The sequence below is a fragment of the Manis pentadactyla genome, chromosome 5 (genome assembly GCF_030020395.1).
Source record: "Manis pentadactyla isolate mManPen7 chromosome 5, mManPen7.hap1, whole genome shotgun sequence".
In the NCBI taxonomy this organism is placed as follows: Eukaryota; Metazoa; Chordata; class Mammalia; order Pholidota; family Manidae; genus Manis; species Manis pentadactyla.
In genome coordinates this window covers 71,462,526-71,490,499 of record NC_080023.1, presented here as the reverse complement: position 1 = coordinate 71,490,499, position 27,974 = coordinate 71,462,526, and the positions used below count along the sequence as shown (strand labels likewise).

The 27,974-nt window shown below is 35.6% G+C and overlaps 1 protein-coding gene across 7 annotated transcripts in view; it reads left to right on the top strand.

Annotated features, from left to right (window-relative positions):
* The window catches only part of MAPK10 (mitogen-activated protein kinase 10), a 341,790-nt gene that overhangs the window by 144,534 nt on the left and 169,282 nt on the right, over positions 1–27,974 (top strand). For 5 of the 7 annotated variants that reach the window (XM_036906329.2, XM_036906326.2, XM_057502418.1 and 2 more), the window contains exon 3: positions 26,737–26,808. The exons of 1 other annotated variant lie outside the window; for it this stretch is intronic. In XM_036906329.2, the coding sequence (XP_036762224.1) occupies positions 26,743–26,808 (66 nt within the window). In that variant the 5' untranslated portion in view covers positions 26,737–26,742. Of the gene's footprint in view, positions 1–26,736; positions 26,836–27,974 lie in introns of all 7 variants that reach the window. One more of the 7 variants, XM_036906330.2, reaches the window with a different exon arrangement.

The following is a 27,974-nucleotide window of genomic DNA, read 5'->3' as shown; positions in this document are numbered from 1 at the left end:
TGGACATTAGGACCCCTTTTCATAACAGATACTATTAGGAAGGCATTAGTTCTGCAGAGTATAACTCTTGTGCTAACATTGGTAGATAAGCAAAAGTATACAGAGCAACATCTGTATCAAATTCTTGTTTGTAAAAATTTACCCAATTTATCTGAATGACTTGGTTAATTACTACAAGCTTTGAAGTATCTTCCACTGAGTTACTCACATGGACTGACTCATGTTGAATTTAGGGTGATACATTAAGCTGTAAGAAACGTGGTGAATCATTTTGTTTAAATCCTCTATTAATCTTCTACCTTTTAATTTCAAATTGGCTCATGGTGATAGTTTGGGTAAAATAATACCTACAAGTTCTTTAAACTTACATGAAATAAATGTGAATCTTTTTTGAGAAACATTAATGTCTCATAGTGCACAAGTAGCAAATTAAGGGCAGTAAACTGTCATCAATGTCTACATCATCAATTACTACTAAATATGTAATATAAACTCTCATGCAGCTTTTTCTAAAGTATCAGTCTGCATCTTAAGCAATATACTGTTTACCTAGAGAAAATGTCATCTTTCTCTAGAGCAATTTTATATATCAAAAAGAATCAGAAGAGTTGAGCATAACAATTATTGAGATTTATCTGTGCTGGGCAACTGGACTTCTCCTCTGATTAATTCCTAAATCTGATTCATGATTCTTATGTTCTTTTGAAATTATATTATTGCTGTAATGGTCTTGTATTTTTCCACATTATCAATTGTTCAGTTAAAAAATGCAGAGGTCAAAATTTTAGTATATTTTAGTATATTGTCAACCTTGGGTTTTTTGCTTTTTATCTTTTTCATTGTGTATGAAGCATTTGGTAGGTAGCTCTTCTAAGTGATGGCTAAATACAGGTCAACCTTCTAATGGCTGTATTTGAACTTCATTTTTTGTTGTGACATTTCAACTAAATATGCAATGTTGTACATGAAATGAAACCAAACCAAATTTATACGGCATAAAATTTTGTCGGCCATATCAAAACACCTTTTGATTTGTTTACACAATTTTTTTTTGAGAGGGCATCTCTCATATTTATAGATCAAATGGTTGTTAACAAAAATAAAATTCTGTATAGGGGACTCAATACTCAATGCACAATCATTAATCCACCCTAAGCCTAATTCTCATCAGTCTCCAATCTTCTGAAGCATAACGAACAAGTTCTTACATGGTGAACAAATTCTTACATAGTGAATAAGTTCTTACATGGTGAACAGTACAAGGGCAGTCATCACAGAAACTTTCGGTTTTGATCATGCATTATGAACTATAAACCCTCAGGTCAAATATGAATATTCATTTGATTTTTATACTTGGTTTATATGTGAATCCCACATTTCTCCCTTCTTCTTCTTCTTCTTCTTCTTCTTCTTCTTCTTATTATTATTTTTAATAAAATATGAAGTGGTAGGTAGATGCAAGATAAAGGTAGAAAACATAGTTTAGAACATGGCGGCATGAGTAGGACAGTGGGAATCTCCTCGAAAAACATATATTTTTGAAAATACAACAAATACAACTAATCCTAAAAGAGAGACCAGAAGACACAGGACAACAGCCTGACTACATCCACACGTGGGAGAGCCCAGCGCCTGGTGAAAGGGGTAAGATACAAGCCACGGCCCGGCGGGACCCAAGCACACCTCCCCCCAGCTCCTGGCATGAGGGAGAGGGAGCCCAGGACTGCCAAACACCCAGCCCCAGCCACCCACACCAGAGTGCAGACACAGTGCATGCGTAGAGGGCTGGAAACTAGGGAAATAGGGCAGCAAGACCTCTGAGCGGGTTCCGAACCTGATGCCCCTGTGAGAAAGAAAAGCGGGTGCATTTTGAAAGTCTTAAAGGGACAGGGACTTAACAGCTAGATGGAAACAACACAGGCCACAGCCCAGTAGCTGGAAATTAAAGGAAAAACCGGGCGCACTAACCCCCTGGGCAACAGCTCTGAGACCCCTCACGGAGGTAAACAACCAAACAGCCCCCCGGTCCATTACCTCTCCGGGCGCTGCGAAAGCAGAGAAACAGCCTAAGGCAAACCCCGCCCACAGAAAGGGAGATCACTCCATATCGGCCAGGCAAGACACAAAGACCCAGCCTACACGCAATTACCCAACAAAAGCCACTAGGGGTCGCAGATGTCACAGTAAAGAAAGGCCAGTAGCAAGTGAAAAGTTTGGCCCTCCCAGCTGACAGTCAATAGCACCTGTCAACATGAAAAGGCAAAAAAATATGATCCAGACAAGACTAACCCAGACAGCTTCGGCATCTGCTACATCTTCCCCTGAGAAGGAACCTGGGGAGATAGATTTAGCCAGTCTTCCTGAAAAAGAATTCAAAACAAAAGTCATAACCATGCTGATGGACTTGCAGAGAAATATGCAAGAACTAAGGAAGGAGAATACAGAAATAAAAAAGCTCTGGAAGGACTTCAAAACAGAATGGACAAGATGCATGGGACCATTAATGGACTAGAAAACAGAGAACAGGAACACAGAGAAGCTGATGCAGAGAGAGATAAAAGGATCTCCAGGAATGAAAGAATTTTAAGAGAGCTGAGTGACCAATCAAAAAGGAACAAAATATGCATTATAGGGATACCAGAAGAAGAAGAAGAGAGAGAAAAAGGGATAGAACGTGTCTTTGAAGAAATAATTGCAGAAAACTTCCCCAAACTAGGGGAAGAAATGGCCTCTCAGACCACAGAGGTACACAGAACTCCCATGACAAGGGATCCAAGGAGGGCAACACCAAGACACATAATAATTAAAATGGCAAAGATCAAAGACAAGGACAAAGTATTAAAGGCAGCCAGAGAGAAAAAAAAGGTTACCTACAAAGGAAAACCCATCAGGATATCATCAGACTCCTCAACAGAAACCCTACAGGCAAAGAGAATGGCATGATATACTTAATGCAATGAAGCAGAAGGGCCTCGAACCAAGACTACTGTATCCAGCACGAATATCATTTAAATATGAAGGAGGGATTAAACAATTCCCAGACAAGCAAAAGTTGAGGGAATTTGCCTCCCACAAACCACCTCTTCAGGGCATCCTACAGGGACTGCTCTAGATGGGAGCACTCCTAAAAAGAGCAGAGAACAAAACACCCAACATATGAAGAAGGGAGGAGGAGGAAAAAGAAGGGAGAGAAAAAAAGAATCATCAGACCGCGTTTATAATAGCTCAACAAGCGAGTTAAGTTAGACAGTAAGATAGTAAAGAAGCTAGCCCTGAACCTTTGGTAACCACAAACTTAAAGCCTGCAATGGCAATAAGTTCATACCTTTCAATAATCACCCTAAATGTAAATGGACTGAAGGCACCAATCAAAAGACACAGAGTAATAGAATGGATAAAAAAGCAAGATCCATCCATATGCTGCTTACAAGAGACTCACCTCAAACCCAAAGACATGCACAGACTTAAAGTCAAGGGATGGAAAAAGATATTTCATGCAAACAACAGAGAGAAGAAAGCAGGTGTTGCAATTCTGGTATCGACAAAACAGACTTCAAAATAAAGAAAGTAACAAAAGACAAAGAAGGACATTACATAATGATAAAGGGCTCAGTCCAACAAGAGGATATAACCATTATAATTATATATGCACCCAATATAGGAGCACCAACATACTGAAACAAATATTAACAGAACTAAAGGAGGGAATAGAATGCAATGCATTCACTCTAGGAGACTTCAACACACCACTCACTCCAAAGGACAGATCCACCAGACAGAAAATAAGTAAGGACACAGAGGCACTGAACAACACACTAGAACAGATGGACCTAATAGACATCTACAGAACTCTACATCCAAAAGCAACAGGATACACATTCTTCTCAAGTGCACATGGAACATTCTCCAGAATAGACCACATACTAGGCCACAAAAAGAGCCTCAGTAAGTTCCAAAAGATTGAAATCCTACCAACCAACTTTTCAGACCACAAAGGAATAAAACTAGAAATAAACTGTACAAAGATAGCAAAAAGGCTCACAAACACATGGAGGCTCAACAACACACTCCTAAATAATCAATGGATCAATGACCAAATCAAAATGGAGATCCATCAATATGTGGAAACAAACGACAACAACAACACTAAGCCCCAACTTCTGTGGGACACAGCAAAAGCAGTCTTAAGAGGAAAGTATATAGCAATCCAAGCATATTTAAAAAAGGAAGAACAATCCCAAGTGAATGGTCTAATGTCACAATTATCGAAATTGGAAAAAGAAGAACAAATGAGGCCTAAGGTCAGCAGAATGAGGGACATAATAAAGATCAGAGAAGAAATAAATAAAATTGAGAAGAATAAAACAATAGCAAAACTCAATGAAACCAAGAGCTAGTTCTTTGAGAAAATAAACAAAATAGATAAGCCTCTAGCCAGACTTATTAAGAGGAAAAGAGAGTCAACACAAATCAACAGTATCAGAAATGAGAAAGGAAAAATCACGATGGAACCCACAGAAATACAAAGAATTATTAGAGAATACTATGAAAACCTATATGCTGACAAGCTGGGAAACCTAGGAGAAATGGAGAACTTCCTAGAAAAATACAACCTTCCAAGACTGACCCAGAAAGAAACAGAAAATCTAAACAGACCAATTACCAGCAACGAAATTGAAGTGGTAATCAAAAAACTACCAAAGAAGAAAACCCCTGGGCCAGATGGATTTACCTCGGAATTTTATCAGACATACAGGGAAGACATAATACCCATTCTCCTTAAAGTTTTCCAAAAAATAGAAGAGGAGGGGATACTCCCAAACTCATTATATGAAGCTAACATCACCCTAATACCAAAACCAGGCAAAGACCCCACCAAAAAAGAAAACTACAGACCAATATCCCTGATGAACATAGATGTAAAAATACTCCATAAAATATTAGCAAACCGAATTCAAAAATACATCAAAAGGATCGTACACCATGACCAAGTGGGATTCATCCCAGGGATGCAAGGATGGCACAATATTTGGAAATCCATCAACATCATCCACCACATCAACAAAAAGAAAGACAAAAACCACATGATCATCTACATAGATGCTGAAAAAGCATTTGACAAAGTTCAACATCCATTCATGATAAAAACTCTCAGCAAAATGGGAATAGAGGGCTAGTAGCTCAACATAATAAAGGCCATCTATGAAAAACCCACAGCCAACATTATATTGAAAAGCGAGAAGCTGAAAGCTTTTCCTCTGAGATCGGGAACAAGACAGGGATGCCCACTCTCCCCACTGTTATTTAACATAGCACTGGAGGTCCTAGCCACGGCAATCAGAAAAAAGAAAAAAATACAAGGAATCCAGATTGGTAAAGAAGTTAAACTGTCAGTATTTGCAAATGACATGATACTGTACATCAAAAACCCAAAGACTCCACCCCAAAACTACTAGAACTGATATCGGAATACAGCAAAGTTGCAGGATATAAAATCACTACACAGAAATCTGTGGCTTTCCTATACACTAACAATGAACCAACAGAAAGAGAAATCAGGAAAATAACTCCATTCACAATTGCATCAAAAAAAATACAATACCTAGGAATAAACCTAACCAAAGAAGTGAAAGACTTATACTCTGAAAAAGTACAAGTCACTCTTAAGAGAAATTAAAGGGGACACTAACAGATGGAAACGCATCCCATGCTCGTGGCTAGGAAGAATTAATATCGTCAAAATGACCATCCTGCCCAAAGCAATATACAGATTTGATGCAATCCCTATGAAACTACCAGCAACATTCTTCAATGAACTGGAACAAATAATTCAAAAATTCATATGGAAACACCAAAGACCCCGAATAGCCAAAGCAATCCGGAGAAAGAAGAATAAAGTAGGGGGGACCTCACTGCCCAACTTCAAGCTCTATTATAAAGCCATATTAATCAAGACTATTTGGTACTGGCACAAGAACAGAGCCACAGACCAATGGAACAGACTAGACAATCCAGACATTAACCCAGACATATATGGTCAATTAATATTTGATAAAGGAGCCATGGACATACAATGGGGAAACGACAGTCTCTTCAACAGATGGTGCTGGCAAAACTGGACAGCTACATGTAGGAGAATGAAACTGGACCATTGTCTAACCCCATATACAAAAGTAAACTCCAAATGGATCAAAGACCTGAATGTAAGTCACAAAACCATTAAACTCTTGGAAAAATACATAGGTAAAATCCTCTTAGACATAAACATGAGTGACCTCTTCTTGAACATATCTCCCCGGGCAAGGAAAACAACAGCAAAAATGAACAAGTGGGACTATATTAAGCTGAAAAGGTTCTGTACAGCAAAAGACACCATCAATAGAACAAAAAGGAACCTTACAGTATGGGAGAATATATTTGAGAATGACACATCCGATAAATGCTTGACATCCAGAATATATAAAGAGCTCACATGCTTCAACAAACAAAAAACAAATAACCCAATTAAAAAATGGGCAGAGGAACTGAACAGACAGTTCTCCAAAAAAGAAGTACAGATGGCCAACAGACACATGAAAAGATGCTCCACATCGCTAATTATCAGAGAAATGCAAATTAAAACTACAATGAGGTATCACCTCACACCAGTGAGGATGGCTGCCATCCAAAAGACAAACAACAACAAATGTTGGCGAGGCTGTGGAGAAAGGGGAACCCTCCTACACTGCTGGTGGGAATGTAAATTAGTTCAACCATTGTGGAAAGCAGTATGGAGGTACATCAAAATGCTGAAAACAGACATACCATTTGACCCAGGAATTGCACTCCTAGGAATTTACCCTAAGAATGCAGCAATCAAGTATGAGAAAGACCAATGCACCCCCCCTATGTTTATCGCAGCACTATTTACAATAGCCAAGAATTGGAAACAACCTAAATGTCCATCTATAGATAAATGGATAAAGAAGATGTGGTACATATACACAATGGAATACTACTCAGCCTTAAGAAAAGAGCAAATCCTACCATTTGCAGCAACATGGATGGAGCTGGAGGGTATTATGCTCAGTGAAACAAGCCAAGCGGAGAAAGAGAAATATCAAATGATCTCACTCATCTGTGGAGTATAAGAACAAAGGAAAAACTGAAGGAACAAAACAGCAGCAGAATCACAGAACTCAAGAATGGACTAACAGGTACCAAAGGTAAAGGGACTGGGGAGGATGGGTGGTTAAGGAGGGATAAGGGGGGGGTAGAAAAAGGGGGGTATTAAGATTAGCATGCATGGGGGGTGGGAGAGAGAGGATGGTTGTACAACACAGAGAAGACAAGTAGCGATTCTACAACATTTTGCTACGCTGATGGACAGTGACTGTAAAGGTGTATATAAGGGGGACCTGGTGTAGGGGAGAGCCTAGTAAACAAAATATTCATCATTAAGTGTAGATTAATGAAAAAAAAAAAAAAGCAGTTCCTGTGTGGTGACTACCAATGAGTTCTGCACAATGATATAAAGGGCATATAAAAGTGTAGGCAAAGGGTCTGTTTGTGTTTATACAGAGGATCAAAGCCTAATTTGGCTATCCCGAAAATGAACTAAGATACGATATGAAAAAGAACTTCCAATATCAGCAGTCTCTGGAAGACTCATGCCAGAAGATGATCATCAAAAAACCCCAACAAAGACCCATGCACTGCTACAGCTGTAGATGCACTCATCCCACCAGTTCCTGGACTTGCCATGGGAATGAAGGAGGAGATATCTAAGCTGGCCTGTGCATACAGTAAAACAACAAATTTGACTGGATCTGTACTGTTGGAACTCAATCAAGAATCAGGAAAAGTACAAATTCTAGCGGTCCAAAATCTTACAACTACAGACTATTTACTGTTAAAAGAACATATGGGATGTGAACAGTCCCTAGGAATGGGTTGTTTTAATTTGTCTGATTTCTCTCAGACTGTTCAAGTTCAGTTGGACAATATCCACCATATCATAGATAAGTTTTGACAAATGCCTAAGGTGCCTAACTGGTTTTCTTGGTTTCACTGGAGATGGCTGGTAATTACAGGTATGCTTTTGTTATGTAACTGTACTCCTATTATGTTAATGTGTGTGCGCAATTTAATTAGTAGTTTAAAACGTATACATGCTGAAGTTACTCTACAAGAAGATATGTGAAAGAAATAATCAATCTTCCCATGTTTTCTTCCGCCTGCTACTTCTATAGCTTTTCTTTTTCCTTCCTAATTACAACCCTTAAATAGAATTCATGCCACATATCAAATTTACCGAGTATCATAATTCTTCCAAGTGGTAAAGATACCTCAAGACAAATGCTGGGCATAGAAGCCACAGGGCATAAATCTGCAAAGAAGTAAAAAGCTAACCTTTTCAAACAATAAGGCTTCTCTCTCACTTACCAACTTTACATTTCCCTGTATGGCCCCGGAAGATGACTGGTTAGCCAGAGACGGGTAAGATTCCTCAAGGGAGGAACAACCTAAGACAGGCACAGTCGCAGGGGGGTCATCAGGTGAGAAATTGGGGATCAACAGAGGTGAGGCTTAGAACCTCACCCCCCCGTTCTGAGAGAAATCTTCTGCATACGTGGATGCTTTATTGCCCTTGTCTAGCTCGGATTAACACATAGTCTACAGGCACACACCTGATCATCTACATTTGCTCTCTTACAACACTAAACTGTGTTTTCTACCTTTATCTTGTATCTACCTACCACTTCAGCATTTTATTAAAAATAATAATAATAAAGAGAGAAATGTAGTATCCACATATAAACCAAGTATAAAAATCAAATGAGTATTCATATTTGAACTGACTGTTATAGTTCATAATGTGTAAGCAAAACCGAAAGCTTCTGTGATGACTGCCCTTGTGATGTTCACCATGTAACTTATTCACTATGTAAGAATTTGTTCTCCATGTAAGAACTTGTTCTTTATGCTTCAGAAATTTGGAGACTGATGAAAATTAGGCTTGGGGTGGATTAATGATTGTGCATTGAGTATTGAGTCCCCTATACAGAATTTTATTGTTGTTAACAACCATTTGATCAATAAATATGAGAGATGCCCACACACACACACACAATATATATATATATATATATATATATATATATATATATATATATATATATATATATATATACACTTCCAATTGTAAAATAAATAAGTAACCGGGATGTAATGTATAGCACAAGGAATATAGTCAAAATATTGTAACAACTTGGTATGGTGATAGCTGGTACCTAGAATTATCATGTATATAAATGTTGAATCACTGTGTTGTACACCTGAAACTAATGTAATACTGTGTGTCAACTACCCTTCAATAAAAAATAATTATCTAAATAAAAAAAGAGAAAAAGTTAGAAAACATAGTTTAGTGCTGTAAGAGGGCAAATGTAGATGATCAGGTGTGTGCCTATAGACTAAGTATTAATCCAAGCTAGACAAGGCAACAAAACATCCACGGATGCAGAAGATTTCTCTCTAAACAGGGGTGTGAGGTTCTAAGCCTCACCTCTGTTGATCCCCAATTTCTCACCTGATGGCCCCCCTGCGACTGTTCCTGTCTTAGTTTGTTCCTCCCTTGAGGAATCTTACCCATCTCTGGCTAACCAGTCATCTTCCAGGGCCATACAGGGAAATGTAAAGTTGGTAAGTGAGAGAGAAGCAATATTGTTTGAAAAGGTTAGCTTTTTACTTCTTTGCAGATTTATGCCCTGTGGTTTCTATGCCCAGCATTTGTCTTGAGGTATCTTTACCACTTGGAAGAATTATGGTACTCGGTAAATTCGATATGAGGCACCACAATTTTTTACAAGTAGTTTTATTATTGACATTTATGTAGGGCACATCAAAGTAGTTTTTAAAATTCAATTCAAGTATATCATAACTTAGTAGGATGTGGAGAAATTTCTAAACATAAGCTTTGCTGAAGTGTATGCAGTTTTACATTATAAGATTAGGTAATATATTGTAATTCATATACATATGTCTGGGAAATAAAATACTGAAGCAATTCATTTATTATAAAAAGCACTTAACAGCTTTGTTTGTAGATGGTTTTCAAAAGATGTTTGTTTCTCCTTCCTCCATCTCATAATCTATTATTAGCTTTGGTTTACACTAGCAGGTAATTAAAACAATTTGAGTGAAAAAGCATTCATATTCTGGTTGAAGAATATAAAATATTTTTCTATAAAATAGAAAATCTTCAAATTATCTATTAATTCAGTTATTAAAGAAATGACCTTCCTCTAAAAATTAAGGTTTACATGATTAAATTTGCTATAATCTTTCTAACAACCACAAAAAAGTAATTTTATTATTTCTTTCTCCTGAAGAGAATATTATAAGAAATATTCCTTTAAAATATCAACTGCAACTAGGTAGAAAGAATAAATTAAGGGGATATTTAACATATGAACTTACGATTTTTTCTGCTTGAAGAGTTGGGCTGTGATATGATCTTTCATTGGCAACATTCTAAGTATCCTCCTTTTCTTTGTTTATTCTATGAAGTGTTGTCTAACGTAAAGACAACTTCATGCTACTAAAGAAAAAGCAATTAATGTGATTAATTGTTTGCATTTGTGACTCCTCATGTTTGAGCTTTACTTTAGAATTTAGAGAGATTTGGCTGTGCCAGATAAGATGGGTGCTAATTATTTCTGCAGAAAGGAGCTCGTCAGAGAAATCTGTCCCCCAACCCGGTAGATGGAAAGAAAACATGAAGGAGACAGTGACAAAGACTCTAGGATAGCATGTGTGTTTGTGAAGAGCAGCAGTTAGGGACAGGACAGTGGAGGGGACAGAGATGTACAGATAAAATGAAGGGTGGTAAACCTTATTATCTGGGGCTTTGTATGGTGATAAATATGTCCCTACAAAAAAGGTTGGCCTTCAGGAAAACTAACATGTTTTCAGGTTGATCCTGGAAAAACCTGTTTCCATTTCCATCCTCCTTTTTTACTTATCTCTACTCAGAGTTTATGGTTAATTATTTTTATGAATCATTTCCCTCTTGCCTTCTTCACTCCCATTCAGTTGCTACATGACTGAAAGGTAGAATGACCTCTGAATTTATTCTTCTCATTATATTAGTTAGATTTTTCAACATTGCTTGAAGGACGGATGTGTTCATGTAAGTTTAACGCCTCTCCAGGATTCAAATTGACATTTCACCTAATTAATAGTCCGTCCCTATTGGCCTAGTTATTCAGGGGATGCATAATTAAATCAACAATGCTGTTTGTTCAGTGGAATTAGGATTTCATTTTGCCTTTTAAATTAATTGTCCAAAGATCTATTATTTTTCTTGCTTAAGGCATGTCATGTCCATCTGTGTCAAAATAAACAGTTTTAAAAGTCCATTCTTAAAAAAATTAAAAAGTTACTCTAATAGAAAAACTTGAACTTTGAGGATTTAAAAATAGACACATGTATGTACAATATTTTAATTTAATGAGAAGTCCTTAAAGGCGCTTATTTGGCCTTTTATCGTTCAATTGTTCACTTTCAAACATGCAGTGTTTAGTATAGCACCTGATAAAGAGATAGAGTGTATACTGAATACATATATATTTTTCATTGAATCCATGTGATGGGAGTTTGAATTTTCTTTTTAAAATGAGGTTAACATTAAAAACAATTATATGTATTATAAGTATTTCTGACTAAAAATCAAAATGCTTTTGCGTGCAACCCTATTGCTATTTTTACTCTTGGGGACTTGCAGTCTATTTGTATTTATCTTCTGTGATGGGAAATATTATTTACTTATCTATCAAATTGATATATAAAACACATATATACCACTTACTATGTAAAATGTACTACACTCCATGCTTTACAAATATTATCTTATTAATGTAGAATCACTAAGAAAAAAAAATACCATCTTTTTCTCCAGTAACTGTTTAGAAAAAAGTACCACATGTAAGTCACACAAAAAACACACCAACCTAGCAATGATTACAAATGTGTGGAGCATGAGGATGTTAGGTACTGAGTTTTCTATGTGTAGAAGGATGGCTATGGTGGTGGTACCCACATAGGGTTTCATGCAGTAACTGAGGAGCTGAGTTTTATATCTCTTGATATAAAAATGGCAAAATGTATTGAGAAATATTGAGGAAAAAAGCATAATTAAGGCAAAGAATAGTGGTTTAGATACTGCATCTGGGCAAAATTCCTTTTGTGACTGACAATGAGATTTGAACTGGTGCTATCTGTTAAACTCATTAGAACCAATTTAAGAAGTATTTTATGCATTTGGATAATGGAGAAACTTCTGTTTCTCTATCCAGTATAATTCTGTACAGGGTATTTTAGAAAAATAAGTAAAATACTGTGTTTAGGTTCAGGCAGCATATACATGAATTTTAGGAACAATTAGAAAAAGTCAATTTCTGAGAGACCATTTCTAATATAATTAAAATGTTTGCTTTCCAACATTTTGAGAAATTTAATTTGTGTTTACTGCATAGCATTTGAGACATTTGGATCTGAGTCCTTATTGCCTCAGTAATAAATATATAAATTTGGGAGATTTCCTAACCACTTACCATTAGACCTTAAGTTTCTTACCTATGAAAATAATTTGTTTAGATGCTTACCAGGCTTTCAGTTCAAAACTTTGTCTCTATGATTTTACCATTTACTGTGATAGCATTTTTCCATATTAAAAAGATGTAGTGTTCGTTATAAAACTGGAAAATACAAAGTAATAAATATGTGTACATTTCTATCTCTATAAAACTGTATTCATATCTATTTAGTTTCTAAAATACTACAAACATTGTAATATATTTTGTTATGTTTTTCTACTTTATAATATACTGTGAACATTTATCCACATTATAATTTATAGTGGCTAAATGAAATTATATGTTTTTGCAATAATTATTTTATTAATCCATTTTTTATTGAAAATATAGTTTTCCAATTATTTTACTATAATAATGCTGTGGTGAACATTCATATAGATTGATCTTTGTACAGATACTTGGTTATATTCTTTAGCATAAATTCTTAGGTATGGAATTATTTAAAAGGCAATTTTAGGCATTTGATATCCTGTTGTGAAGCTACCCCCCAAACTTTGTACCAATTTTTATTTGAAACATCTAATAATTCATTCAACAAATATTTATTTTTGTGCTTATTTCATATTGTGCAGACATGAATGAAGTGAGGTATTGGGAGATATTAATGTCTGGGGAGAAAATAGGGTAGGTCTATTTCTCTGCTTTGAATATTAATCATCAAAATTTCAACAACTTGATATGTAAAACAGTATATATATTATCATTTCTCTGCTGTTATTCTGAAAACCTTTTTTTTTTGTATTGTAACTATTTTGTTGTACTGATTAATCACTTGGTGAAGGGAAAAGGGTGACCTCTAATGTTAATTAGTTTTCTCCCAACTGGTTGCAAATCATACTATGTCTATATCCTCAAAATTAGAAAATATTACTTTCCATTGTGTGTTGATAATAAGGTGATCTTTTATTGTTTGTATATTTTATTATTCTTATCATGTTGGTTCTGTTTCGTATTTTAGTACCATTTTCTACTTTAATACTTTATTTTATACTCATAAATCTTCCTTCAGTGCAATTATTCTTTAATGGAAATTCTCATTCTTCTCTAGTTGCTTCTAAGATTTTATCACTGTGTTGGCTGTTCTACAGTACACAGTGTTTCTAGGCATGGGTTTATTCTTATCTATCCTACTAAGGACTTCATTATGTTTTTTCGCTGTTTAGGAAAATAAACTGTCATTATCACTTCAAATATTTCCCCTTGTCATTCCTTCTGGAACTCCTGTTGTATTTATTTTGGACCTTCTTTTTCCATTGTCTATACCTCTCAGTCTTTTGTATTTTCCATCTCTTTATGATTCTGTAATAAATTCCTGTGAATTTCCTCCCAGTTCATTATCCCAAGTGTTTCTTCTTAACCAACTTATAATTTAAAAGCTACTTTCCCATAACTTCCATTTAGTTCATTTTCAAATCTATCCATTTTCTTATCATAGTGCTAGCTTCTTTCTTATAACACTTATTCCTTATTTACTGATTCTTTAATTATTTTACTCATCCCTACTTATGGTCTTCCCAGTTATTTTCATCAGTATAGTTCTTACGGTGTTAATATATGTTTTTTATAGTATCTGATAATTCTAACCTGTGGTGTTTCCTTTCCTTGTGATATGTCTGGAAATGTGTGATTCATCTTTCTCTCTCATCTTTCATTTCTGGTACCTGGTAACTTCATGGTGTGCTGATAAACGTTTAATCACCAGTTCTCTGAAAGAAAGTTCTCTGGCTTGTAGAATTTGCCAATTTCCATGGTGTAAATATTCCCACCACAGCCAATTTTCAATTACTACAGTGGTGTCATGAAGCATGGAGTTGGGAGCAGATGTACACAATCTGCTTTGCAAACTGATTACAGAAGCCAGTTCAGAACATCATTTTCAAAATGTAAATCTAGCTGCTCATTAACAACTTTTTATACAGTTTACCCAGCTCATCTAGAATTTTGTGATATAAGAATTTTCATGTTAGCTAACTCTACCAGATTTCGAGGACCAGAAACAGTGCTGTATGTCCAAAATTTAATAAGCTTAAAAATGTTTGTATGTATTATAATTCTTCTCTTCTTAAAGTGGTGAATATCACCTTTTGTACATCTCTTATTTTATATGTTCTCTCTCTTAACACTCCACTCTGCTTCTTATGCATTTGCCTCATTCCCATCTCTTGCATTCTGGTCTCTATCTATTGCTTTACTCCTGCTATGTAAGCTCATAAAAGGATTTCTGTGGTTGCAATTATCTTGTTATATCGACAGTATTTTAAGAGATACTTAACTTTTAGATGTAGATAAGCAGATTCCTTGAAAGGAGATAGTATTTATTAGAAATTATTTTATATATTTACATACTTATGTTTAGAGACATTTTAAGTTATTTTTGCCTTTATACTGACGTTAATGATGTGCTCCTAGTTGTTCAGGTAGAATGCTCTAAATCAGAGGTCATCAACCTTTTTCTATAAAAGATCAGATAGTAAATATTTTTGGGTTTGCAGGCCATATTGTCCCTGTTATAATTACTCAGTTGTGCCATTATAGTATGAAAGCAGTCATATACAATATGTGAACTATGGAAGGTGATGTTCCAATAAAATTTAATCTGCAAAAACATGTGGTGAGTTGAATTTGGTCCATGGGCCACAGTTTGCTAATACCTGGTCTAAATGATAGTCCATGTATCTAAGGATTTATGTGCATATCTTAAAGTAAGCGTATGCACAATTCTTAATAGAAAATGAAATTAAATTCCATTTTCCATATTAGCACTTGAATAGACAATTACTAGTTTCAAGGTATATTTACTTTTTGTTCTTTTTGCATGTCGTTGGGAGAATCCTTTTGGGCACAGAAGAGACAGTGTTCTTTTGTAATTAGCAATGACTTTGTATTCTAATTGTATACATATGCTTGCAGACTGTTAAGAGTCATTTATAATAAATCTGATGTATGATAAATACAAGTATTATTTATAAATAATGAGTGTTGTGTATCTATTCAACTTGGAAACTGCTGAACCTTAAAATTTTTTTTGTAATCAGTTGTTCATTTGGTTTTCCTTTGCATATATTGCATTTCAGTGACAAACCGTTAAAGCCTGGAGCTGCCCAGAACAATTTCATTTTTTGCATCTGTGAAGCTTCTCAAACCTCCTGTGGTTTAGTTGGCACATCTCACATACGAAAGAATTTAAGTATTGATCAAAGCTATTAAAACACATCATAGTTACATTCTTTTGTAAGTACTGCTATGCACCAGTTCCAACTAAAAAAATCCTTAAATATATCTTATTCACACAACTTGTTCTACTGCTTTGCTCAGAGTAACCATTAACTCATGTAATCATGTAATAAGGAGAAACTCAGTGTAGTACATAGCAAGGAATTCACATGTGGGCTTTTTCCCAGAAGAACAACTAGTAACTGAAAGTATCAAACTTCCCAAATTATCACCCCTCCTTTTACAAGCTATGCACGGATCCTATATTGCACCAAGATATTGTCACTAGTTCTACATTAGCCTAATATTGAGATAATGTCCTGGCCATTTATGTTGTTTCTATGCAATGGTGCCAAATGTTCTCTGCCATGCTATCAGGAAATATAATTACCAAACTAAATTTCTGTATTTCACTGGGATTATCATACTGAACATTCTTTTCTTTTAATGTCCCTTTATGGAACAAGAAGTTTCCACAGTGACTTGGTGACTTAGTCATGGTGCTACATTTGGAGTCTTTATAATGCAAAAAAGGTCAGCATGCTTGTTTTACATAGCAAGATTATTAGTTCAGCAGTGTAGAAATAAAATAGTGCTGTTGGGTAGCATTTCTGAGGTCATCTGTGCTGGACTCTTCCATATTTCCACTACTGCACATTTCTCATTACTAATTTGTTAGTAGCAAGTTTATTGAAAATTCTCAAGTCTCATACAAGGAGATAATGAAAATATTTAGATTTGTGCTAAGATAAGGAAATAAGCTATTTTTCATTTGATTCACCTATTATTCAGTAAATATTTATTCTACATTAGCTATATACTAGGAGTAGTGCTGGGCCCTGAGGTTGTGAATGTGAATAAAACATACTCTTCCTGAGGTCATAATGTAGTATGGAAGCTATGTATGAACATACAATTACAATATTATAAGATATTTATAATAAAAGTATGAACAAAGTGCTATGAGAAGAGAGAAGGAAAGATTCAAGAGTTATAGGGTTTATAAAATAATATGTAAGTAAAATATATGGCAACAATACCTCAAAGGACTAGATGGGAAAACTTATGCTTTTGTAAGTTTCTTACCAAAGGACTAGAGAGGAAAACTTATGCTATTGTAAGTTTCTTACACTGTATGTGAAGTGGAGTAATATTTGAACCTAGATAAAAAAATGATAAATGATATTATAAACTCTAAAACAATCATTAAAAATTAAAAGGAAGAAAATAAGTGTTAAGAGGCAGAGATCTTCAGCATCTCATAACTTCTATTCAACATTGTACTGGAGCAGGGCAATTAGGTAAGAAAAAGCAGATTGGAAAGGAAAAAGTAGAAAGTTCACTTACAGACAACTTTTCTGTGTATAGGAAGAATCCTAAACAATCCACAGAATATTTACTAGATTTAGTAAGTGAACTTATCAGTGTCATAGAATAGAAGATCATTTACAAATTTCAGCTTTATTTTTAGAAATGAGCATTTTGGAAACTAGAAATTAAAAATATACCATTTACACTGCCATCAAAAAATATAAATGCTGAAGAATAAACTTAAAGAAAAACGTATATAAATTACACAGTATAAACCAGAAAAATATATTTCTGAAATAAATTAGAACTAAAGTGGGCAAATAGACAATGATCATAGATAAAAACATACACTATTTTTAAGATATTAATTTTTCCCAGTGTGATCTAAGCTGTAATGCAGTCTCTGTGAAAATTCCCATTTTTTTTTCTTAAATGTCAAGCTGGTTTTAAAATTCATGTGGAAATGAAAAGACTTAGAATAGTCCCCAAAATAAAAAGAAGAAAAAAATTGGAGGACTTACCTAATTTCAAGACTTATTGTAAAACTACAGTAATCAAAACAGGATGGTGTTGGGGTAAAGAGAGACAACAGATCAAGGGAGCAGAATAGAGTCCTGAAATAGACCCACACTTGTACAGTCAATTGATTTTTTTGACCAGGGTAACAAGGCAACTCAAAAAGAAAGTCTGTTCACCAAGGATGCTTGAAAAACTGGTTTTCCATAAGGAAAAAATGAAGCTCAACATATACATTACACTATGGATTAAAGTTAATTGGAGATGGACCATAGACCTAAAAGTCAAATTAACAATGTAAAGCTTCAAGAAGAAGATGTAGAAGGATATATTCATGAACTTGGTGTGGGCAAAGATCTTCTGACAGAACCAAGAAAACGCTAATAATAAAAGAAAATTAAATAGTAAAATAAATTTCATAAAAATTAAGTATTACTAACTAAAAGACAGCATTATTAAGCTGAATATACAAGCTACAAATGGAAAGAAAACATTCATAATACATGTGTCAGACAGAAAACTTTTATCTGATAGAGATAATTTCTACAACTTGTAATAAAAAGACAACCTCCTGCCTCTATCCACAGTCCATCACCAAATGGGCAAAAAACTTGAAAAGGTACTTCACAAAAGAAGAAAAATAAATGGCCAATAAACAGCTGCAAAAATGTCTCAATATCATTAATCATCAGGGAAATAAAAAATAAGCCCATAATGAGATATTAAACACCCATTATGATGATTAAAATTTAAAAAACTGGAGAGAGATTCAAGATGGCGGCATGAGAGGTGAGGTAGAGAACTCCTCCCAAAAGCACATATAATATGAAAATACAGTTAATTCAACTAATCCTAAAAGAGCAACAGGAAAGAAGGCTGCACCAGACTGCATACACCTGGAGAAAAGAGCAGCCCTCACGAAACAGGGTAATGTACTAAAGCCTTGATCCGGCAGAACCCAAGCCCTTCTCCCACCCCAGCTCATTGGCAGGAGGAAGAGAAATGGAGCAGGGATAGGGTGGAAGTCTAGGACTGCTGAACACCCAACCCTGGAGATCTTCTTTGGAAGCACAAACCTAGATTGCGTGGTGCTCTGGAGATTAGTGGGGTTAGAGAGACAGAGATTTCAGCTGTTTGTGGAGGACAGGGATCCACATCTGGCAACTCTGGGAAAAAGGAAAGGCAGGTGGTCTGAGAGGCCTCCTAGCAGGGAGAGGGCTGCTAAAGGGGCAGGGTTTGCACAGAGCTTGCTGTGCAGTAGAAGGGATAGATGGACAAGGTTGTCTAGGCATGCTCTGCTCAGCACTTGGGAACTTTCAGGAGCTTCAGGCACTCCATCCGCCTGGCTGGCTGCTCAGCTCCCAGGACCCCCACTGTGATACACAACCTGCTGTGCCTCCTCCTGACCTGCCGGCACTGGCTCCCAAACAGGCAGTCCCTGCTCTGGCACCAGGCTGGCCAGACGGAGGCTGCCACTACGGCAACTACAGACACAAAGTGCAGAGACTGACACCTGTGTGCTCGGCCCACTTGTTCTGACAGTGGAGACAGGCACTGCAGCTGGGAAGCAGGAAACATCTCTTCCCTCCACCCAGGTACCAGCGCCACTCCCTTGCAATGCCTGATATCACTCCAGGGGCTGAGAAGCTCCAGAGACTAGAGCTTCTGAGCACTAGAGGGTGACACATACAAATATGAAATGTAAAAGGAACACGATTCAAATGAAAATCTCATAAACACGAGAAAAAGTGCCAAATGAAACTGAACTCACCAGTCTTCCTGACAGTTCAACATAAAAATCATAAACATGCTCATGAAGGTACAGAAAAATATTCAAAAACTCATGGATGAATTCAGGACAGAGATTCAACCATTAAGAAATACCATACCTGAAATGAAACATACAATGGAGGAATTTAAAAGTAGATTAGATATAGTAGAAGAGATGGTAAATGGAATAGAAATTAGAGAACAGGAATACAAAGAAGCTGAGGCACAGAGAGAAAAAAGGATCTCTAAGGATGAAAGAACGAGAGACCTGTGTGTCCCACTATAGGGGTACCAGAAAAAAAGAGAGAGGAAAAGAGATAGAAAGTGTCTTTGAGGAGTTAATTGCTGAAAACTTCCCCAATCTGGGGAAGGAGATAGTCACTTAGGCCATGGAGGTGCACAGATCTCCCAACACAAGGGACTCAAGGAAGACAACACCAAGTCATATAATAGTTAAAATGGCAAGGATCAAAGATAAGAACAGACTTTTAAAAGAAGCTAGGGAGAGAAAAAAGATAACATCCAAAGGAAAACCCATCAGACTATCATCAGACTTCTCAACAGAAACCTTACAGCCCAGAAGGAACTGGCATGATATATTTAATGCAATGAAGCAGAAGGGCCTTGAACCAGGAATACTCTATCTGGAAAGATTATCATTTACATTAAAAGGAGGGATTAAATAATTTTCAGAGAAGCAAAAGCTGAGAGAATTTAACTCCCACAAACCACCTCTACAGTGCATTTTGGAGGGACTGCTATAGATGGAAGTATTCCTAAGGCGAAATGGCTGTCACAAGGGGAAATAAAACCACAGCACAGAAAGAAGAACAATTAATTACTAAGCAGATGCAAAATCAAATCAACTACCCCCAAAGTCAATCAAGGGATAGACAAAGAGTACAGAATATGATACCTAACATATAAAGAATGGAGGAGGAACAAAAAAGGAGGATAAAAAAAGAACCTTTAGGTTGTGTTTATAATAGCATACCAAGTGAGTTAAATTAGACTGTTAGATAGTAAGGGAATTACCCTTGAACCTTTGGTAACCATGAATCTAAAGCCTGCAATGGCAATAAGTACAAAGCTAATGATAATCACCGTAAATATAACTGGTCTGAATGCATCAATCAAAAGACATAACGTCACTGAATGGATAAAAAACCAAGACCCATCTATATACTGATTACAAGACTCACTTCAAATCCAAAGACATACACAGACTGAAAGTAAAGGGATGGAAAAAGTTATTTCATGCAACTAATAGGGAGAAAAAAGCAGGAGTTGCAGTACTTGTATCAGATGAAATAGGTTTCAAAACAAAGAAAGTAGCAAGACACCAAGAAGGACATTACACAATGATAAAGGGGTCAGTCCAACAAGAGGATATAGCTATTATAAATATCTATGCACCCAACACAGGATCACCTACATATGTGAAACAAATACTAACAGAATTAAAGGGGGAAATAGAATGAAATGCATTCATTTTAGGAGACTTCAACACACAACTCACTCCAAAGGACAGATCAACCAGACAGAAAATAATTAAGGGCACAGAGGCACTGAACAATACATTAGAACAGATTGAACTAACGGACATCTACAGAACACTCCATCCAAAAGCAACAGAACACACATTCTTCTCAAGTGCACATGGAACATTTTCAAGAATAGATCATATACTAGGCCACAAAAAGAGCCTAAGTATATTAAAAAAGATTGAAATTGTACCAACCAATTTCTTAGACCACAAAGGTATGAAACTAGAAATAAATTACACAAAGTAAATGAAAAATCCAACAAACACATGGAGGATTAATTACATGCTCCTAAATAATCAATGAATCAATGACCAAATAAAAAGAGATATCAAGCAATACATGGAAACAAATGACAACAATAATTCAACACCATAAAATTTGTGGATGCAGCATTTTCTGTGTTAAGAGGGAAGTATATTGCAATGCAGGCCTACCTCAGGAAAGGAGAAAATTCCCATATGAACAGTCTAAACTCACAATTAATGAAACTAGAAAAAGAAGAACAAATGAGGCACAAAGTCAGTAGAAGAAGAGACATAATAAAGATTAGAGAAGAAATAAATAAAGCTGAGAAGAATAAAAGAATAGAAAGAATCAATGAAAGCAGAATCTGAATTCAGCAAAGTTGCAGCATACAAAATTAATACACAGAAATCTGTGACATTCCTGTACACTAATGATGAACTAGCAGAAAGAGAAAACAGGAAAACAATTCCATTCACAATTGCATCAAAAAGAATAAAATACCTAGGAATAAACCTAACCAAGGAAGTGAAAGACATATACTCTGAAAACTGCAAGACACTCATGAGAGAAATTAAAGGAGATACCAATAAATGGAAACATATCCCATGCTCATGGATAGGAAGAATTAATATTGTCAAAATGGCCACCCTGCCTAAAGCAATCTACTGATTTAATGCAAATCCTATCAGAATACCAACAGCATTCTTCAATGAAGTAGAGCAAATAGTTCTCAAATTCATATGGAACCACAAAAGACCCTGAATAGCCAAAGCAATCCTGGGAAGGAAGAATAAAGCTGGGGGGATTATGCTCCCTGACTTCAAGCTCTTTTACAAAGCCACTGCAATCAAGACAATTTGGTACTGGCACAAGAACAGACCCATAGACCAATGGAACAGACTAGAGAGCCCAGATATAAACCCAAGCATATATGGTCAATTAATATACGATAAAGGAGCCATGGATATGCAATGGGGAAATGACAGCCTCTTCAACAGCTGGTGTTGGCAAAACTGGACAGCTACATGCAAGAGAATGAAACTTGATTATTGTTTAACTCCATATATAAAAGTAAACTCAAAATGGATCAAAGACTTGAATGTAAGTCATGAAACCATAAAACTCTTAGAAGAAAACATAGGCAAAAATCTCTTGAATATGAACATGAGCAACTTTTTCTGAATGCATCTCCTCAGGCAAGGGAAACAAAATAAAAAATGAACAAGTGAGAGTACATCAAACTAAAAAACTTCTGTACAGCAAAGGAAACCAACAGCAGAACAAAAAGGCATCCTACAGTATGGGAGAATATATTTGTAAGTGAGATATCTGACAAGAGGGTTAACATCCAAAATATATAAATAACTCACATGCCTGAACACCCAAAAGGCAACTAACCCTATTAAAAAATGGGTGGAAGATCTGAACAGACACTTATCCAAAGAAGAAATTCAGATGGCCAACAGGCATATGAAAAAATGCTCCAAATCGCTAATTATCAGGAACATGCAAATTAAAACCACAAGAGGTATTACCTCACACCAGTTAGGATGGCCAACATAGAAAAGACTAGAAACAACAAATGCTGGTGAGGATGCAGAGAAAAGGGTACCCTCCTACACTGCTCGTTGGAATGTAAATTAGTTCAACTATTGTGGGAAGAAATATGGAGGTTCCTCATAAAACTCAAAATAGAAATACCATTTGACCCAGGAATTCCACTCCTACGAATTTACCCTAAGAGTGTAGGATCCCAGTTTCAAAAAGACATATACACCCCTATGTTTATCAGCATTATTTACAATAACCAAGAAATGGAAGTAACCTAAGTGTCCATCAGTAGATGAATGGGTAAAGAAGATGTGGTACATATACACAATGGAATATTATTCAGCCATAAGAAGAAACAAATCCCAACATTTGCAACAACATGCATGGAGCTAGAGGGTATTATGCTCAGTGAAATAAGCCAGGTGGAGAAAGACAAGTACCAAATGATTTCACTCATCTGTGGAGTATAAGAACAAAGCAAAAACTGAAGGAACAAAACAGCAGCAGACTCACAGAACCCAAGAATGGACTAACAGTTACCAAAGGGAATGGGTCTGGGGATGGTGGGTGGGAAGGAAGGTATAAGGGGAATAAGGAGCATTATAATTAGAACATGTAATGTGGGGTGGGGGGGCATGGGGAAGGCAGTATAGCACAGAGAAGACAAGTAGTGACTCTATAGCATCTTACTATGCTGATGGACTTTGACTTTAATGGGGTATGTGGTGGGGACTTGACAATGGTGGGAATCTAGTAACCACAATGTTGCTCATGTGATTTTATATTAATGATACCAGAAAAAATTTAGAAAACTGGTAGTACTAAATGTTGGCAAGGATGGATTTTCATACCTTGCTGCAGGGGGTTGACAATGGCAGTTTTTAATAAATTTGACATGTTCCTAATCCCATGATCCAACATTTTTTCTCTTGGTATTTTTCCCAAGAGAAATTAAAACGTATTTTGGAAAAATACATAAGTATTCACAGCAGCATTTCTAATAACACTCAAAGAAACAGAAACACTTCAAATGTCCTAAAGCAAAATGGTTAAGTACACTGTGATGCATTATAGTCAGCAATAAAAAGGAACAACTCCTGATATTTATGCCAAAATGGATGAATACTAAAAGCATGTTGCTGAGCAAAAGAAGGCCAACAAAAGGGTGCATACTGTTATGATTTTATTTATGTGAACTCTAGGGCAAGAAAAACTGATCTGTTATGAAAGAGGTTAGAACATTTTCGGGGGAAGGAGTATTGCTCAGGAAGGGGAATTAGGAGTTTTCAGACTATTCCTTATCTTCACTGTAATGTGAGTTGCCTGGACACGTGCTATCTGTCAAACTCTTCAATCTACGCTTAAGAACTGTTCATTTTGCTGTGGGCAAATTATCCCTGAATCAAAACTAAGCTGAAAATTTTAAGAAAAGAAGTAGAGGAAACTGGCAAAAATTATGCATATACTTCATGCAAATTCAGTAAGTTAATGTCATAGATTAAAACTTAAGGAGTGAAGTGTTTCTTTTATTGTTCCTTTATTTTGTTTTTTACTTACTGGCTATATTTTAGTAAAATTTTTTTTCCTATGGGGGATATGCTTTCTCATATAACAGAAGGTCCAAAAGTAGAAAAGTTCCAGAATTTCTTGAGTGTTTAATGTTATCATCAAGCACATAGTTCCTTCTGTCTTCTTGCTTCACACTACTCAGAATTTTTCCTCAAGATTTTTTTTTTATTAATGGCTATTATGAGTGTTCTGGTTCCAGGCATTTGGGCCTACACAAGAATGCCCAGCAAGAGAATGCAGGACCACTAGTTCCTTGTGTCAGTTGAATTTTTGTTCTGTTATAAAATATTTCAGACACCAAATAGTAGATATTTCATATGTGTATGGTTTAAAGAATAATAATGAAGCAAACGTGCATGATTTTACCACCCAGCTTGAAAAAGTAAATGCAAGTAACAAAGATCTTTATTACTTGCATTGTAACAGTAGCAAGAATGTTACCATCCATGCCAGTTCCTCTCGGCTCGATTCCCACAGGGTGTCTCAAAGAAGTCTGACGACTACTGCATGTACAGTGTATGTTATAAGAGAAGAACTTCAAGCTTAGGGAGCCCAAATCTTTTATAATGGGAAGTAGGCATCTCTTGCACCAAAGGAATATTTTATCTTCATTATACTGAAAAGTAGTCAAATCTTGAATAAAGGCAGCTAGTGCTTCTGTTTGCAAACCATGAAAAATGTGAGGAGCCTATAGAGAATTGTCTCCCCACTGTAATGTGCTTCTTCCAACCCTATCCCCTACTCCTACACTACCCCAGGTGTATTCATGACCTGTGTCTCAGCATGATTTAATGCATAGTTTAGTCTTTCCCCAAATATCTGCAACACAGATTTTAAAATAATCTGGTTTACAAACATGTATATGTCTTTTTCTGGTTCTGTATTCTGTTAATTGGTAAGTCTATTAGTGCATCCATCCCACATACCTTTACTTGCTATGGCTTTATTATAAATCTTGATCTCTGATAGAGCAATTCCCTCCCCAACCCCCACAAACAGATACCTACTTTCTTCTTCTTCAGGAATGTCCTATATATTCTTGTCCTTCCATTTTACCTTAAATTTAAAAAATATGCACAAGTTCCCATGTAAAACTTTTTTCTTGACATTCAGACCTTCCTTCTGGAATTGTTTTGCTAGCTCCTGAATTTTGTTTAAAACTTCCTCTAGTAAGATTAATGCAGGTGTCTCTCACGTGACTTCCCACAGTAGGTTCTAAGGTTTGTTTCTTGTACTTTACATGTTGCCCTTTAGAAATAAAAGTTCTAGTGTTAAGACATCAGCAGATGGCCTGGGGACGAGTGGCACCCTCAGCTCACTTACTTCTCTGCACAGATCCTTTCACGTGGTTGTCAGCCTTTCAGAACTTCTTGTGCCTTTTTTTTGGCAGCTCACTATCCATTTTAAAAGATGTTTTGTATATTTAATCTGACCTTTTTAGGAGTTGTACAGTTAGAATAGTTTTCAGGATAGCTAATCATTCATATTGTCAGAAACAGAAGTCTTGCATGACAGTAGTTTTTAAATTGTTTAATCTCACAGATTTGTGGCTAATACACAATAAACATTCAGTGAACTGTGCTTTGTTGAACTGAGTAAGATTCAGTTGGGTTTCTCTGTTGCTATCTCGTCATTCCCAATAACCCAGTATCTAATTGGTGTTACCACTATTAGATGACTTTTATCCAGTCTTTAGAACTTTGCAAAATTATAAAACATCTTAAACATATGTAAAATAATATAATTGCAATCTTTGTATTTACCACGAAGATTAAACCAATGTTAATAAGGTACCCAATTTTCTTTACTCTTGATTCTACAGTTACATAAAAAGTGATATATATCATTTTGTATAGTTTAAAATTTATATTAATATAGTGATCTTCACACTCTTTTGAAACTTGCTTTTTCCCTACTCAATATCACATTTCAAAAATTTTATCTGCACTGATACCCTAAGCTTTAATTCAAATATTCCAAGTCCTATATATAATTCTGTTACATTTTATTTAGGAGTCCCTATATTCTACAATAAACACCCTTATGTATATCCTTCTAAGCATATGTTTGAGATGTTTAAAATTAGATGCCTAGAACTGAAAGTGCTATGTAATAGGATACACTACCCAATTACTTATATTTAATCTTCATGATTGTGATAATATTGATTATATAGAAGATAGGATTTTTTATCTTATTTTCTTATTTACTATTTGCAATTTGTGAAAAGTACCTAGTGTGGTCTGGGTATGGATTATGTTGAATATATTTTGTGCATAACACCTTGTATTAGTTTGAATTATATTAACAGTTTACACTGTTAAATAATGAAAAATTAGGTGATTTGGAGATTCACGCTCCCCCTTTGTTTATAGGTATTTATGAGCCTCCATTTATTGCACTACTGCAGTGAACCAACCTTGGATGTGAAAATTGCCTTTTGTCAGGTGTGTGTTCCTTACAGGTAAAACAAGGTACAGTATATTCCCTTGTATTTCCATTTTGCATTTCATCTTACATATATTTCACACAAAGTTAGTACTTATGCAATATTAAGAGAAGCTTAGGAAGTAGAAGTGGATATGTAGATTTTTTTCTTCCCCATGTTTTAAGTTAGAGTAGAAACACAGAGAATTATTTTTATTGAGCCTCAGTCTAGTGTTTGATCACAGTTTAATAACAATTTCTTACTTGATTTCATTTATACTTAACATCATTGTTATGTCTTTCCAAATCCTTGAAATGTGGTTTAATCATCAAAATAGCTGAAATCTTTATTATTGTTTCTCACCTTAAGGACAGGTACAGCATATCTCCAATGCCCACATATAATAATATGCAGGTGGTGCTCAGTTTGTTTTCTGATACCCAGTGCTAACCAGTAGTTAGTAAAAAGGCTGAAGAACAATAACAACAAATAAAGGTATATTTAATCTATAGTGAACACTAATAAGAAGGTAATATTCATGGACCAGGTAAGAGGGTGCTCTCTTTTGTTCATACAAGCTCTCTTCTTAAGAAAGAGGCTACCTGGAGTGCCTATACCTACTATAGTTATGTTTGTGGTAGTCCTAACTTAAGCCTCTTGTTATAGTATAATTAACATTGTTCCCTTTTACTCTCAGGAATTGTTCTTTGGCCAATAAATTATAGGGTAACTAACTATTCATACTCTAAACAAAGAACAATTCAGGTTTTCTGTAGTGATTTCCATTGTATCTTCTCAATGAGTTGTGTTGCAAATAGGGAATAACATGCATCCATTGAAACAAGGTTTAAAAAATAATTCAACTTCTGTTATTTTCTTCCTGATCCTAGAACTAAGTCAAATTCTGTATGATTTCACTTATATGTGGAATCTAAAAAGCAAAACAAATGAACAAAATAGAAATAAACTAACAGATGCAGAGAAGAGACTGGTGGTTGCTATCGGGGAGGCAATGGGGATGGATGGGTGAAATAGATGAAGGGGATAAAGAGGCAAAAAAATCTCAATTATAATATAAATTAGTCATGGGGATGAAAATAAAGTATAGGGAATATAGTCAATAATACTGAAATACCTTTGTATATTGACAGTAGCTACAGTTAAGGGGTGAGCATTTAATAATAT